At 47.4% G+C, this 16,038-nt stretch overlaps 1 protein-coding gene across 1 annotated transcript in view; it reads right to left on the bottom strand.

The window, feature by feature from the left end:
* Positions 1 to 1,050: 1,050 nt before the first annotated feature.
* The window catches only part of LOC138674629 (C-type lectin domain family 17, member A-like), a 102,432-nt gene continuing 87,444 nt past the window's right edge, over positions 1,051 to 16,038 (bottom strand). Inside the window, exon 15 of the mRNA XM_069762445.1 lies at positions 1,051 to 1,187. Within this exon, the coding sequence (XP_069618546.1) occupies positions 1,055 to 1,187 (133 nt within the window). The 3' untranslated portion in view covers positions 1,051 to 1,054. The remainder of the gene's footprint in view (positions 1,188 to 16,038) is intronic.

Here is a 16,038-nt window from a genome sequence, read left to right as displayed (position 1 = left end):
CGGAACGAAGTCAGGTGAATATTGAAAGTGCCGGGGGCCTGAGCGACGGAGAGGTGAGTATGTGATTTTTTTTTTTAATGCAGCAACAGCAAATATGGCAACTGTCTGTATGGAGCATCTTATGGGGCCATAACGTTTGTGCAGCACTATATAGGGCAAGTATCTGTATGGGGCCATAACGTTTGTGCAGCACTATATGGAGCAAGTGTCTGTATGGGGCATAATCAACGTTTGTGCAGCACTATATGGGGCAAGTGTCTGGGGCATCTTATGGGGCCATAATCAACGTTTGTGCAGCACTATATGGGGCAAGTGTCTGGGGCATCTTATGGGGCCATAATCAACGTTTGTGCAGCACTATATGGGGCAAATATCTTTATGGAGCATCTTATGGGGCCATAATTAATATTTGTGGGGCATTATATGGGGCAAGTGTCTGTATGGAGCATCATAAGTTGCCATAATCAAGGTTTGTACAGCACTATATGGAGAAAATATCTTTATGGAGCATCTTATGGGGCCATAATCAACATTTGTGCAGTATTATATTGGGCAAATGTGTCTATGGAGCATCTTATGGGGCCATTATTAACCTTTATGGAGCATTATATGGGGCTCCTGATTCAATATGGATATTCAAAAGCACTTAACCTACTGATGTCTCAATTAATTTTACTTTTATTGGTATCTATTTTTACTTTTGAAATTTACCGGTAGCTGCTGAATTTCCCACCCTAGGCTTATACGCGAGTCATTAAGTTTTCCCAGTTTTTTGTGGCAAAATTAGGGGGGTTGGCTTATACTCGGGTCGGCTTATACTCGAGTATATACGGTAATTTACTATATCTTTCAGGTTTATTAGCTGATTATTTGGTTTGTATAGATTTGTATTCAGCTGTATGGGGTATAACTATAGTATTAAAACTCAGGCTCTTCTGACACGTACGGAGATACCAACAGTATAAATGCCATATATTTGGTAGGGATCCTAGTACAGGTTTTTCATTAGGGCCAGAAGCTTCTCCTAATGCCTCTCCTGTGCATAAAATAGATCTCAGCATTTTGTAATCTTTTTGCAAATATAAAACAAGTTATCTATACAGTTTCGATCGTTCCAAGGTCCTGATCTGGTTTCTCCACAGTGCTCACGACTTGCATAATAGTTGGGCTCATTCACATCCCAGTTGCTGTAAATAAATCAAAGAGAGAAAACATTTAATTTTCACATAATTTAGGAATCTATAATATAACGCTGGGAGCGTCACTCTGTCCGAAGCCTTTATAGACTGCGCAAGCGCCGGCGCAGTCTGGGCCTCACAGAGTGACGCTCCCAGGAGATCGCGGTATGCGTAAACACTGAACGCACACCGCGATCTCCACCGGAGAGTCAGGGACCGCCAGGAGGGTAAGTATATTCACCTGTCCCCCGTTCCAGCGCTGCGTGCGGCTCTGTCTCCCGGGTCCTCTGCTGTGACGTTCACAGTTCAGAGGGCGCGATGACGCGCTTAATGCGCGCCGGCGCAGCCCTCTGACTGAACAGTCACAGCCAGAGGAGCCGGAAGATGGCGGCGCGCAGCGCTGGAACGGCACAGACAGGTGAGTATAGCAAGTGCTGGGGGGCCTGAGCTAGCGGTGACTCCGGCACCTGACCCCCACAGCGCGCCGGTGTCCCCACCTGCTCAGGCCCCCCAGCACTCGGCGCCCAGCGACGATAGGTGAGTATGGTATTTTTTTTTTTATATATATGGCAGCAGCATACGGGGCATATATAATGGAGCATCTTATGGGGGGCATATAATACAATGGTGGCGCAGGATGGGAGCAGCACATGACAGAACGGGGGCGCAGGATGGGAGCACCACATGACAGAACGGGCGCAGGATGTCAGCAGCACATGACAGAACGGGCGCAGGATGGTAGCAGCACATGACAGAACGGGGGCGCAGGATGGCAGCAGCACATGACAGAATGGGGGCGCAAGATGGGAGCAGCACATGACAGAACAGGGGCGCAGGATGGGAGCAGCACATGACAGAATGGGGGCGCAAGATGGGAGCAGCAAATGACAGAACGGGGGCACAGGATGGCAGCAGCACATGACAGAACGGGCGCAGGATGGGAGCAGCACATGACAGAACGGGCGCAGGATGGGAGCAGCACATGACAGAACGGGGGCGCAGGATGGCAGCAGCACATGACAGAACGGGGGCGCAGGATGGCAGCAGCACATGACAGAACGGGCGCAGGATGGGAACAGCACATGACAGAACAGGGGCGCAGAATGGGAGCAGCACATGACAAAACAGGGGCGCAGGATGGGAGCAGCACATGACAGAATGGGGGCGCAAGATGGGAGCATCACATGAGAGAACGGGGGCACAGGATGGCAGCAGCACACGACAGAACGTGCGCAGAATTGGAGCAGCACATGACAGAACGGGGGCGCAGGATGGCAGCAGCACATGACAGAACGGGCGCAGGATGGGAGCAGCACATGACAGAACGGGGGCCCAGGATGGAAGCAGCACATGACAGAACAGAGGCGCAGGATGGCAGCAGCACATGACAGAACGGACGCAGGATGGGAGCAGCACATGACAGAACAGGGGCGCAGGATGGGAGCAGCACATGAAAGAACGGGGGCACAGGATGGGAGCAGCACACGACAGAACGGGGGCGCAGAATGGGAACAGCACATGACAGAACGGGCGCACGATGGCAGCAGCACATGACAAAACGGTCGCAGGATGGGAGCAGCACATGACAGAACAGGGGCGCAGGATGGCAGCAGCACATGACAGAACGGGCGCAGGATGGGAGCAGCACATGACAGAACGGGGGCGCAGGATGGCAGCAGCACATGACAAAACGGACGCAGGATGGGAGCAGCACATGACAGAACAGGGGCGCAGGATGGGAGCAGCACATGAAAGAACGGGGGCACAGGATGGGAGCAGCACATGACAGAACGGGGGCACAGGATGGGAGCAGCAAATGACAGAATGGAGGCGCAGGATGGGTGCAGAACATGTCAGAATGGAGGCGCAGGATGGGTGCTGTTGTGAATTCTGTGGCTGAATTCACTCCTGTGGTCACAAGTGGTACTGCAGCTTCTGAGCTTCCTCCCTCAGGTGTTCTGGTGAGCTCGTTAACTGCTTCATTACTTAACTCCGCCTGATGCTGCTATCCTTGCTCCTTGTCAATGTTTCAGTGTTGGATCTGAGCTTCTCCTGATTGTTCCTGTGACCTGCTGCTCTGTATAGCTAAGTGCCTTTTGTTTTTTTGTTGCTTTTTTTCTGTCCAGCTTGTCTTTTGTTTTGCTGGAAGCTCTGAGATGCAAAGGGTGTACCGCCGTGCCGTTAGTTCGGCACGGTGGGTTTTTTTTTGCCCCCTTTGCGTGGTTTTGCTTTAGGGTTTTTTGTAGACTGCAAAGTTCGCTTTACTGTCCTCGCTCTGTCCTAGAATATCGGGCCCCACTTTGCTGAATCTATTTCATCCCTACGTTTTGTCTTTTCATCTTACTCACAGTCATTATATGTGGGGGGCTGCCTTTTCCTTTGGGGAATTTCTCTGGGGCAAGTCAGGCCTATTTTTCTATCTTCAGGCTAGCTAGTTTCTTAGGCTGTGCCGAGTTGCCTAGGTAGTTGTTAGGCGCAATCCACAGCCGCTTTTAGTTGTGTTTAGGATAGGATCAGGTGTGCAGTCTACAGAGTTTCCACGTCTCAGAGCTCGTTCTTGTATTTTTGGGTATTTGTCAGATCACTGTGTGCGCTCTGATCGCTAAGCACACTGTGTTTCTGGATTGCCTTCATAACACCTGTCATTAGCAAACACAACAGTACAAGGAGCCAAAACTAATGATTCTCAATAGAGGGAAAGAAAAAGTTCTGACATCATTTTTTTTTTTTTTTTTCTGCTCTGTGTTCACTTTTTTTTTTCCCCCTAGACATTTGGGTGATTCTGGACACAGGTGTGGACATGGATTTTCAGGGTCTGTGCTCTTCAATGGATAATCTCGTTATAAATGTACAAAAAATTCAAGATACTATTGATCAGAAATCTATGTTAGAACCAAGAATTCCTATTCCTGATTTGTTTTTTGGAGATAGAACTAAGTTTCTAAGTTTCAAAAATAATTGTAAGCTATTTCTGGCCTTGAAACCTCATTCTTCTGGTAATCCTATTCAACAGGTTTTGATTATTATTTCTTTTTTGCGCGGCGACCCTCAAGACTGGGCATTTTCTCTTGCGCCAGGAGACCCTGCATTGAGTAGTGTCGATGCGTTTTTCCTGGCGCTCGGATTGCTGTACGATGAGCCTAATTCAGTGGATCAGGCTGAGAAAAATTTGCTGGCTTTGTGCCAGGGTCAGGATGATATAGAAGTATATTGTCAGAAATTTAGGAAATGGTCAGTACTCACTCAGTGGAATGAATCTGCGCTGGCAGCTTTGTTCAGAAAGGGTCTCTCTGAGGCTCTTAAGGATGTCATGGTGGGATTTCCTATGCCTGCTGGTTTGAATGAGTCTTTGTCTTTGGCCATTCAGATCGGTCGACGCTTGCGCGAGCGTAAATCTGTGCACCATTTGGCGGTACTGCCTGAGGTTAAACCTGAGCCTATGCAGTGCGATAGGACTATGACTAGAGTTGAACGGCAGGAATACAGACGTCTGAATGGTCTGTGTTTCTACTGTGGTGATTCCACTCATGCTATTTCTGATTGTCCTAAGCGCACTAAGCGGTCCGCTAGGTCTGCCGTCATTGGTACTGTACAGTCCAAATTCCTTCTGTCCATTACCTTGATATGCTCTTTGTCGTCGTTTTCTGTCATGGCGTTTGTGGATTCGGGCGCTGCCCTGAATCTGATGGATTTGGATTATGCTAAACGTTGTGGGTTTTTCTTGGAGCCTTTGCGGTGTCCTATTCCATTGAGAGGAATTGATGCTACATCTTTGGCCAAGAATAAACCTCAATACTGGGCCCAGCTGACTATGTGCATGGCTCCTGCACATCAGGAAGTTATTCGCTTTCTGGTGTTGCATAATCTGCATGATGTGGTCGTGTTGGGGTTGCCATTTCTACAAACCCATAATCCAGTATTGGATTGGAATTCCATGTCGGTATCCAGCTGGGGTTGTCAGGGGGTTCATGGTGATGTTCCATTTTTGTCGATTTCGTCATCCACCCCTTCTGAGGTCCCAGAGTTCTTGTCTGATTATCAGGATGTATTTGAAGAGCCCAAGTCCGATGCTCTACCTCCGCATAGGGATTGTGATTGTGCTATCAATTTGATTCCTGGTAGTAAATTCCCTAAAGGTCGATTATTTAATTTATCCGTGCCCGAACACGCCGCTATGCGCAGTTATGTGAAGGAATCCCTGGAGAAGGGACATATTCGCCCATCGTCATCACCACTGGGAGCAGGGTTCTTCTTTGTAGCCAAGAAGGATGGTTCGCTGAGACCGTGTATTGATTACCGTCTTCTTAATAAGATCACTGTTAAATTTCAGTATCCCTTGCCATTGTTATCTGACTTGTTTGCTCGGATTAAGGGGGCTAGTTGGTTCACTAAGATAGATCTTCGTGGTGCGTATAATCTGGTGAGAATCAGGCAAGGAGATGAATGGAAAACTGCATTCAATACGCCCGAGGGTCATTTTGAGTATCTAGTGATGCCGTTCGGACTTGCCAATGCTCCATCTGTGTTTCAGTCTTTTATGCATGACATCTTCCGTGAGTATCTGGATAAATTCCTGATTGTTTACTTGGATGACATTTTGATCTTCTCAGATGATTGGGAGTCTCATGTGAAGCAGGTCAGAATGGTTTTTCAGGTCCTGCGTGCTAACTCTTTGTTTGTGAAGGGATCAAAGTGTCTCTTCGGTGTGCAGAAAGTTTCATTTTTAGGGTTCATCTTTACCCCTTCTACTATCGAGATGGATCCAGTTAAGGTCCAAGCCATCCAGGATTGGATTCAGCCGACATCTCTGAAAAGTCTGCAAAAGTTCCTGGGCTTTGCTAATTTTTATCGTCGCTTCATCTGTAATTTTTCTAGCATTGCCAAACCATTGACCGATTTGACCAAGAAGGGTGCTGATTTGGTTAATTGGTCTTCTGCTGCTGTGGAAGCTTTTCAGGAGTTGAAGCGTCGTTTTTGTTCTGCCCCTGTGTTGTGTCAGCCAGATGTTTCTCTTCCGTTCCAGGTCGAGGTTGATGCTTCTGAGATTGGAGCAGGGGCGGTTTTGTCACAGAGAGGTTCTGATTGCTCAGTGATGAAACCATGTGCTTTCTTTTCCAGGAAGTTTTCGCCCGCTGAGCGTAATTATGATGTGGGCAATCGAGAGTTGCTGGCCATGAAGTGGGCATTCGAGGAGTGGCGTCATTGGCTTGAAGGAGCTAAGCATCGCGTGGTGGTATTGACTGATCATAAGAACTTGACTTATCTCGAGTCTGCCAAGCGCTTGAATCCTAGACAGGCCCGTTGGTCGTTATTTTTTGCCCGCTTCGACTTTGTGATTTCGTACCTTCCGGGCTCTAAAAATGTGAAGGCGGATGCTCTGTCTAGGAGTTTTGTGCCCGACTCTCCGGGTTTATCTGAGCCAGCGGGTATCCTCAAGGAAGGAGTCATTGTGTCTGCCATCTCCCCTGATTTGCGGCGGGTGCTGCAAAAATTTCAGGCGAATAAACCTGATCGTTGTCCAGCAGAGAAACTGTTCGTCCCTGATAGGTGGACTAATAAACTTATCTCTGAACTTCATTGTTCGGTGTTGGCTGGTCATCCTGGAATCTTTGGTACCAGAGAGTTAGTGGCTAGATCCTTCTGGTGGCCATCTCTGTCACGGGATGTACGTACTTTTGTGCAGTCCTGTGGGATTTGTGCTAGGGCTAAGCCCTGCTGTTCTCGTGCCAGTGGGTTGCTTTTGCCCTTGCCGGTCCCAAAGAGGCCTTGGACACATATTTCGATGGATTTCATTTCTGACCTTCCCGTTTCTCAAAAGATGTCAGTCATTTGGGTGGTCTGTGATCGCTTTTCTAAAATGGTCCATCTGGTGCCCTTGGCTAAATTGCCTTCCTCCTCTGATTTGATACCTTTGTTCTTTCACCATGTGGTTCGGTTGCATGGCATTCCTGAGAATATTGTTTCTGACAGAGGTTCCCAGTTTGTTTCAAGGTTTTGGCGAGCCTTTTGTGGTAGGATGGGCATTGACCTATCCTTTTCCTCGGCTTTCCATCCTCAGACTAATGGCCAGACCGAACGAACCAATCAGACCTTGGAAACATATCTGAGATGTTTTGTTTCTGCCGAGCAGGATGATTGGGTGTCCTTTTTGCCGTTGGCTGAGTTCGCCCTTAATAATCGGGCCAGCTCAGCTACCTTGGTTTCTCCATTTTTTTGCAATTCTGGGTTCCATCCTCGTTTCTCTTCAGGACAGGTTGAGTCTTCGGACTGTCCTGGTGTGGATTCTGTGGTGGATAGGTTGCAGCAGATCTGGACTCAGGTAGTGGACAATTTGATCTTGTCCCAGGAGAAAGCTCAACTTTTCGCTAATCGCAGACGCCGTGTGGGTCCCCGACTTCGTGTTGGGGATCTGGTTTGGATATCTTCTCGTCATATTCCTATGAAGGTTTCCTCTCCTAAATTTAAACCTCGTTTTATTGGTCCGTATAGGATTTCTGAGGTTCTCAATCCTGTGTCTTTTCGTTTGACCCTCGCAGACTCCTTTTCCATACATAATGTATTCCATAGGTCGTTGTTGCGGAGATACGTGGCACCTATGGTTCCATCTGTTGAGCCTCCTGCCCCGGTTTTGGTGGAGGGGGAATTGGAGTATATTGTGGAGAAGATTTTGGATTCTCGTGTTTCTAGATGGAAACTCCAGTATCTGGTTAAATGGAAGGGTTATGCTCAGGAATATAATTCCTGGGTTTTTGCCTCTGATGTTCATGCTTCCGATCTTGTTCGTGCCTTTCATGCGGCTCATCCTGGTCGGCCTGGGGGCTCTGGTGAGGGTTCGGTGACCCCTCCTCAAGGGGGGGGGTACTGTTGTGAATTCTGTGGCTGAATTCACTCCTGTGGTCACAAGTGGTACTGCAGCTTCTGAGCTTCCTCCCTCAGCTGTTCTGGTGAGCTCGTTAACTGCTTCATTACTTAACTCCGCCTGATGCTGCTATCCTTGCTCCTTGTCAATGTTTCAGTGTTGGATCTGAGCTTCTCCTGATTGTTCCTGTGACCTGCTGCTCTGTATAGCTAAGTGCCTTTTGTTTTTTTGTTGCTTTTTTCTGTCCAGCTTGTCTTTTGTTTTGCTGGAAGCTCTGAGACGCAAAGGGTGTACCGCCGTGCCGTTAGTTCGGCACGGTGGGTTTTTTTTTGCCCCCTTTGCGTGGTTTTGCTTTAGGGTTTTTTGTAGACTGCAAAGTTCGCTTTACTGTCCTCGCTCTGTCCTAGAATATCGGGCCCCACTTTGCTGAATCTATTTCATCCCTACGTTTTGTCTTTTCATCTTACTCACAGTCATTATATGTGGGGGGCTGCCTTTTCCTTTGGGGAATTTCTCTGGGGCAAGTCAGGCCTATTTTTCTATCTTCAGGCTAGCTAGTTTCTTAGGCTGTGCCGAGTTGCCTAGGTAGTTGTTAGGCGCAATCCACAGCCGCTTTTAGTTGTGTTTAGGATAGGATCAGGTGTGCAGTCTACAGAGTTTCCACGTCTCAGAGCTCGTTCTTGTATTTTTGGGTATTTGTCAGATCACTGTGTGCGCTCTGATCGCTAAGCACACTGTGTTTCTGGATTGCCTTCATAACACCTGTCATTAGCAAACACAACAGGGTGCAGCACATGTCACAATGGGGGGCGCAAGATGGGAGCAGCACATGACAGAACAGGGGCGCAGGATGGGAGCAGCACATGACAGAACGGGGGCACAGGATGGGAGCAGCAAATGACAGAATGGAGGCGCAGGATGGGTGCAACACATGACAGAATGGGGGCGCAAGATGGGTGCAGAACATGTCAGAATGGAGGCGCAGGATGTGTGCAGAACATGTCAGAATGGGGGCGCAGGATGGGAGCAGCACATGTCACAATGGGGGCGCAGGATGGAAGCAGCACATGACAGAATGGGGGCGCAGGATGGGTGCAACACATGACAGAATGGGGGTGCAAGATGGGTGCAACACATGGCAGGATGGGGGCGCAGGATGGGTGCAGCACATGACAGGATGGGGACGCAGGATGGAGCAGCACATGTCAGAATGGGGGTGCAGGATGGGAGCAGCTCATGTCAGAATGGGGGTGCAGGATGGGTGCAGCACATGTCAGGATGGGGATGCAGGATGGAGCAGTTCATGACAGGATGGGGACGCAGGATGGAGCAGCACATACCAGGATGGAGACCATATACCAATATAGATGCTAGCCTCCCGGGCGTAGAACGGGTTCAATAGCTAGTTGTAATATAAGCCAATCAGTGGTAAAATTCCAAAAGCTCAATCCATGATACTTTTCATCTGGTCCACTGCTAAGTTGCTTAAAAAGGATGTCCCATGAAGTATGGTCACTGGGGGTCTCACCCACCAATAATAAGCATAGTCCAAAAGTCTTTTGTGAAAATGAAGCATTAGTGAGCATGTGCGACCACTAGTCCACTATCTGTCTATTAAAGGGACTATCCAGGACTATTTTTTTCATTACTAAGGGCCTAAAAATTAACAGGCAGGTAGTTGCTACCTACCTGACTGTTCTACCTGGTGCATGCTCAGATCAGTATCCAACCGCTCCTGACAGCGATTCAGCTGCTCCACATCAACAGAGCAACTCTTCCTCTTTTGGGCTGTTCTATCAATGGGGTGTGACTGCTGGCATCATGCTGATTGACAGCTGAGTCCCCACTGCCTAACTACCAAGAGTCGGCTGTTAATCAGTATGACATTGGTGGTCACGCCCCATAAACATAGCAAAGTGGAGGAGGAGCTACTGCTCTGTGATGTTAAATACTTGCGCCTAGCAAAAAAAATTAAATACTCCCGAATAACCACTTTAACGATCTATATGAGTTACAGGCAGTTAATGAAGCCATGGCCACTAATGCCTCATTCACTCAGGGGTGTTCGGACAATCTGTTCTATTAATCAGTGGGGGTTTCGCCAATCATATCTCCATCAGTCATATATTCATCATCTATCTTTTGAAAATGTCATAAATGTTGTTAATGCAACAGCCCCCCCCCCCATTTTTTTTCCCAACTGCAGTGTCATCAGTGGAAACAACATAACTTTTGAGTGTTAACTGCTGATGCTGACCCTTATAGATCGTCATTTGGCCATTATACTGTAGCGAGGTCCTTTATATGTGATATTACAACCTAACACTTTTCTCAAACATAATGTTTAAGATGATGACAAGAGGAGAGGATGTATCACTAGCTGCTTTATTTGGGTTTCTACTTCTCATTTGTCAAGTTGTTGTATATTTATAGTTTTATCCACCATCACCAAACTTTCCTGGTCTTCCTCACCCTGTATCCATCTGCTATTCCTGGTATGTCCGCTGGCTGCTGTTACTGTGTTTTTTTCCCCTGCATGATTTCTCATTTTAATTGCTTGATGCCAATACACAGTTGGCTTTATCTTTCCATCATCCATCATCTCTCCGCAGCATTCGATACTGTGGATCATCAGCTCCTCCTCAATATGCTCCGCTCCATCGGCCTCAAGGACACCGTTCTCTCCTGGTTCTCCTCCTATCTCTCTGACTGATCCTTCACTGTATGTTTTGCTGGTTCCTCCTCCTTTCACCTTCCCCTTACTGTTGGGGTTCCTCAAGGATCATTCCTAGGCCCCCTCCTCTTCTCTTTGTATACTGCCCCTATTGGACAAACAATCAGTAGATTTGGTTTCTAGTACCATCTCTATGCTGACGACACACAATTATACACCTCTTCTCCTGTTATCACGCCGACCTTTTTAGAAAACACCAGTGATTATCTTACCTCTGTCTCTAACATCATGTCCTCCCTCTATCTGAAACTGAACCTTTCAAAAACTGAACTCCTCATGTTTTCTCCCTCTACTAACCTACCTTTGCCTGACATTGCCATCTCCGTGTGCGGTTCCACCATTACTCCAAAGCAACATGCCCGCTGCCTTGGGGTCATCCTTGATTCCGAGCTTTCATTCACCCACCATATCCGATCACTGGCTCGCTCTTCTTATCTGCATCTCAAAAACATTTCTAGAATTCGCCCTTTTCTTACTTTCGACTCTGCAAAAACTCTTACTGTTTCACTTATTCATTCTCGTCTGGACTATTGTAACTCTCTACTAATTGGCCTCCCTCTTACCAAACTCTCCCCTCTCCAATCTGTCCTGAATGCTGCAGCCAGGATCATATTCCTCACCAACCGTTACACCGATGCCTCTACCTTGTGCCAGTCATTACACTAGTTACCCATCCACTCTAGAATCCAGTACAAAACTACTACCCTCATCCACAAAGCACTCCATGTCTCAGCACCACCCTACATCTCCTCTCTGGTCTCAGTCTACCACCCTACCCGTGCCCTCCGCTCCGCTAAGGACCTCAGGTTAGCATCCTCAATAATCAGAACCTCCCACTCCCGTCTCCAAGACTTTCCACGTGCTGCGCCGATTCTTTGGAATGCACTACCTAGGTTAATACGATTAATCCCCAATCCCCACAGTTTTAAGCGTGCCCTAAAAACTCATTTGTTCAGATTGGCCTACCGCCTCAACACATTAACCTAACAATCCCTGTGTGGCCTATCATAAAAAAAAAGAAAAAAACATAATCAGGTTCCTCATATCATGTTCTCATACACTTTATGCAGTTAATAGCCCTCTGTGTCTGTACTGTTACATACTTAGGCAGTTAACTGGTTCATGCAGCTTTACATGAACACCCGAGCCTTACACTATGGCTGGTCCGAATAACTAAAGCAATTGTTACCATCCACCTCTCGTGTCTCCCCTTTTCCTCATAGTTTGTAAGCTTGCGAGCAGGGCCCTCACTCCTCTTGGTATCTATTTTGAACTGTGATTTATGTTATGTTGTAATGTCTATTGTCTGTACAAGTCCCCTCTATAATTTGTAAAGCGCTGCGGAATATGTTGGCGCTATATAAATAAAATTATTATTATTTATTATTATTCCATTTGGATCTATTTCCCCTTGCATTTTCCCTTCTGACTTCTAATTAATCCCCTCCTGTGTCTGTGACCAGTCTCACTGCTGCCCCTCCCTCCTGATCACACCTGGCTTATTTCATATGCACTTAGCTTGTTATAAATTCAGAGACACAGGTCTGTCTGGACCGTGGTCTATCTCTATAAGGATGGCTCTAAAAGGATAACAGCAGAAATATGCCAGAAATGAGACAGAAGTGAACAGAAGGTACAACTAACCACCGTTAATAAATGTACTAAATTCCTTTCCCTTTCCACCACACTTACTCTCATCATGCTGACATACGCTCTAACAGTTTTGGCTCCATTACTCCTCGCGCTCTTTCGCTATCCCCAAACCCTAGCACCCTCTAACCAAGTAATAATCTCTCCATCCCTTTTGCATCCCCACCTGACCTCCTCCGCTGATCTGCTCCTCAACCTCAGATCTCTCCTAATAAAACACAAAACAAGCCACCCACTCTCCTTCTCGCACCTGCTCTGTCTCTCACTGCTTCTCCTCACTGCTGACAACATATCTCCCAATCCTGGACACCCACAGCTCATACCTCCCATTACTACCCCCTCATATCGCTCTCAACCCAATATAAACACCTGAAATCTCGCCCACCTCAAATCCATGCCCATGACTTCCACACCCCCTGCACCCTCTCTCTGGATCACCATGGAATGCCCACTCCATCTGCAATAAACTACATGTGATTCATGACCTCTTTACCACTCGTAATCTTTTATTTCTGGGAATCACCGAAACATGGCTGACACCCTCTGACACAGCCTCCCCTGATGCACTATGTTACGGTGGCCTCCACATCACCCTCACTCCTCAGCCTGGCAACAAACATGATGGAGGAGTGGGCCTTCTCCTTTCTTCCAACTGTACCTTTAACCCAATCCCACCTCTACCTTCCCCTATCCTCCCCTCTTTTGAAGTCCACTCTGTCCGAATCTACGCCCCCTACAACCTCCAAATGGCTGTCATATACCGACCTCCGGGCCCGACCACTGCCTTTATTGACCAATTCTCCAACTGGCTCCTTCACTTTCTGTCTGCTGACATTCCCACCATCATCATGAGTGACTTCAACATCCCCATTGACACCCACCAGTCAGCAGCCTCAAAACTCCTGTCCTTTACTTCTTCTTTTGGACTTACTCAGTGGTCCTCCTCAGCCACCCACACAGAAGGACATACATTAGACCTGGTCTTCACCCGTCTCTGCTCCCTATCTAACTTCACAACCTCCCCTCTCCCTCTATTTGTCCACCATCTACATGTTAGGGCATGTTAGGTTAGGCTATGGGTTGAACTAGATGGACTTAAAGTCTTTCTTCAACCTTAATAACTATGTTACTATGTTACTATGTTACTCACTTTCTCATTCCTGTCCTCCTCACCTGTCACCCATATCCAGCAACATGCGCACCCACGCAGGAACCTCGCACATCTAGACACCCACACACTCTCTGACTCTATCCTACCACTGGCATCCATATCCTCACTCGACACAGACAGTGCCACTGCCATCTACAATGCCACTATAACATCAGCTATTGACACGGTCGCCCCTCTAATGCATAGCAGAGTGCAACAAATCAATAGACAACCCTGGCACAATAACATCACTAAAAAGTTTCAGCAAGTATCCAGATTTGCAGATCAGTGTTGAAAGAAAACGCTCATCTTCTCTCCAAATCACATCTCACCACTTGTGCACTTGACCCCATCCCATCCAACCTCCTCCCAACCTCACCACCACACTAATCCCATCCCTAACCCATCTCTTCAACCTTTTACTAACTTATGGTACCTTCCCCTCTGCCTTCAAACATGCCACAATCACACCTATCCTCAAAAAGCCATCCCTTCACCCAAGCGCTATGTCCAGCTATCGCCCCATATCTTTGCTCCCATTTGCTTCCAAACTCCTTGAGCAGCACGTCCACGCTGAACTTTCCTCTCACTTTGCATCTAACTCTCTCTTCGACAACCTACAATCTGGCTTCTGTCCCCACCATTCCACTGAGACTGCCCTGACCAAAATAACTAACGACTTACTTACAGCCAAAGCTAACAGACAATTCTCTATACTCCTCCTCCTGGACCTGTCCTCTGCCTTGCTTTTAGTTCATTTAGGAGGCCGTGAAGTGGCCGGGTGGCTCAAAGAATTGATCAACTGTTTGCTAAATGTCTCATTTTGAAAATACAGTTAGAAATCAATATGTGCATTTGCACTTTACGCATTGCGTCTTAACCTTAGGCAGCGCTGGCTTTTCCCCTCTTTTGCTCTGACAATTCTCTATACTCCTCCTCCTGGACCTGTCCTCTGCCTTCGACACAGTTGACCACTGCCTCCAACTACAGATCCTCTCTTCCTTTGGGGTCAAAGACCTTGCCCTATCTTGGATCTCCTCATACCTTGCCAACCACACATTTAGCTTTTCCTACTCCCATACTACCTCTTCATCTTGCCCCCTCTCTGTTGGAGTCCCCCAAGGATCTGTCTTAGAACCCTTACTCTTCTCAATCTATACACTCGGCCTGGGACAACTCATAAGGTCCTATGGTTTCCAGTACCATCTATATGCCGATGACACTCAGATCTACCTCTCTGGCCCAGATGTCACCTCTCTGCTCTCCAGAATCCCAGAGTGTCTATCAGCCATATCCTCCTTCTTCTCCTCTCGCTTCCTCAAGCTCAATGTGGACAAATCTGAACTCATTATCTTTCCTCCATCACGCATATCTTCCCTACCTGATCTATCTATCAAAATAAATGAAATCACACTTTCCCCTGTCCCCAAAATCCGCTGCCTCGGAGTAACCCTTGACTCTGCCCTGTCCTTCAAACCGCACATCCAAGCTCTCGCCACCTCCTGTCGCCTCCAGCTCAAAAATATTTCCAGAATCCGTCCTTTCCTCAACCCACACTCTACCAAAATGCTCGTGCATGCTCTAATCATCCCCTGCCTTGACTACTGCAACATACTCCTCTGTGGCCTACCTTCTAACACTCTCGCACCCCTCCAGTCCATCCTTAACTCTGCTGCCCGACTAATTAATCTCTCTCCGCGCTACACTCTTGCTTCACCTCTTTGCGTATCCAGTTTAAATTACTAACACTGACCTACAAAGCCATCCATAACCTTTCTCCTCCGTATATTTCCAAACTAATCTCTCAATATCTTCCCTCATGTAATCTCTGGTCCTCCCAAGACCTCCTTCACTCCTCCACGCTTATTCGCTCCTCACCCAATAGCCTCCAAGACTTCTCCTGAACATCCCCATCCTCTGGAATTCTGTGCTCCAACACGTCCGGTTATCCACAACATTTGGATCCTTCAAAAGAAACCTGAAAACCCACCTCTTCAAGGAAGTTTACAACCTGTAATGACCACACGGCCACCTCAACACCATCGGAGCTACTGCAGCCCTCAACCTACTGTCTCCTTCCCCATAATCCCGTAGAATGTAAGCCCGCAAGGGCAGGGTCCTCTTCCCTCTGTACCAGTCTGTCATTGTTAGTTTGTTTACTGTAAGTGATAGTTGTATTTTGATGTAACCCCTTCTCATGTACAGCACCATGGAATTAATGGTGCTATATAAATAAATAATAATAATCCACATCCTAAAAATGTTCACACATGTATTAATCCAAAGGACATGCATTAGAGATGAGAAAAGATTCAAGTTATTGTGGTCCAGTTTGGTCCTCTTTGGTATGGGGGCCAAAAAAGCCACAGAGGTATCCAGGATGCAAAAAGAGGAGGATTGCCAGTGCAAAAGTGAAAACTTTCCTTGTCCGGCTGCCACTGAGGACCAACCTTGGAACCTGACCAGG

Source organism: Ranitomeya imitator, chromosome 4 (assembly GCF_032444005.1).
Source record: "Ranitomeya imitator isolate aRanImi1 chromosome 4, aRanImi1.pri, whole genome shotgun sequence".
Lineage (NCBI taxonomy): Eukaryota > Metazoa > Chordata > Amphibia > Anura > Dendrobatidae > Ranitomeya > Ranitomeya imitator.
This window is presented reverse-complemented; position numbering and strand designations above follow the sequence as displayed.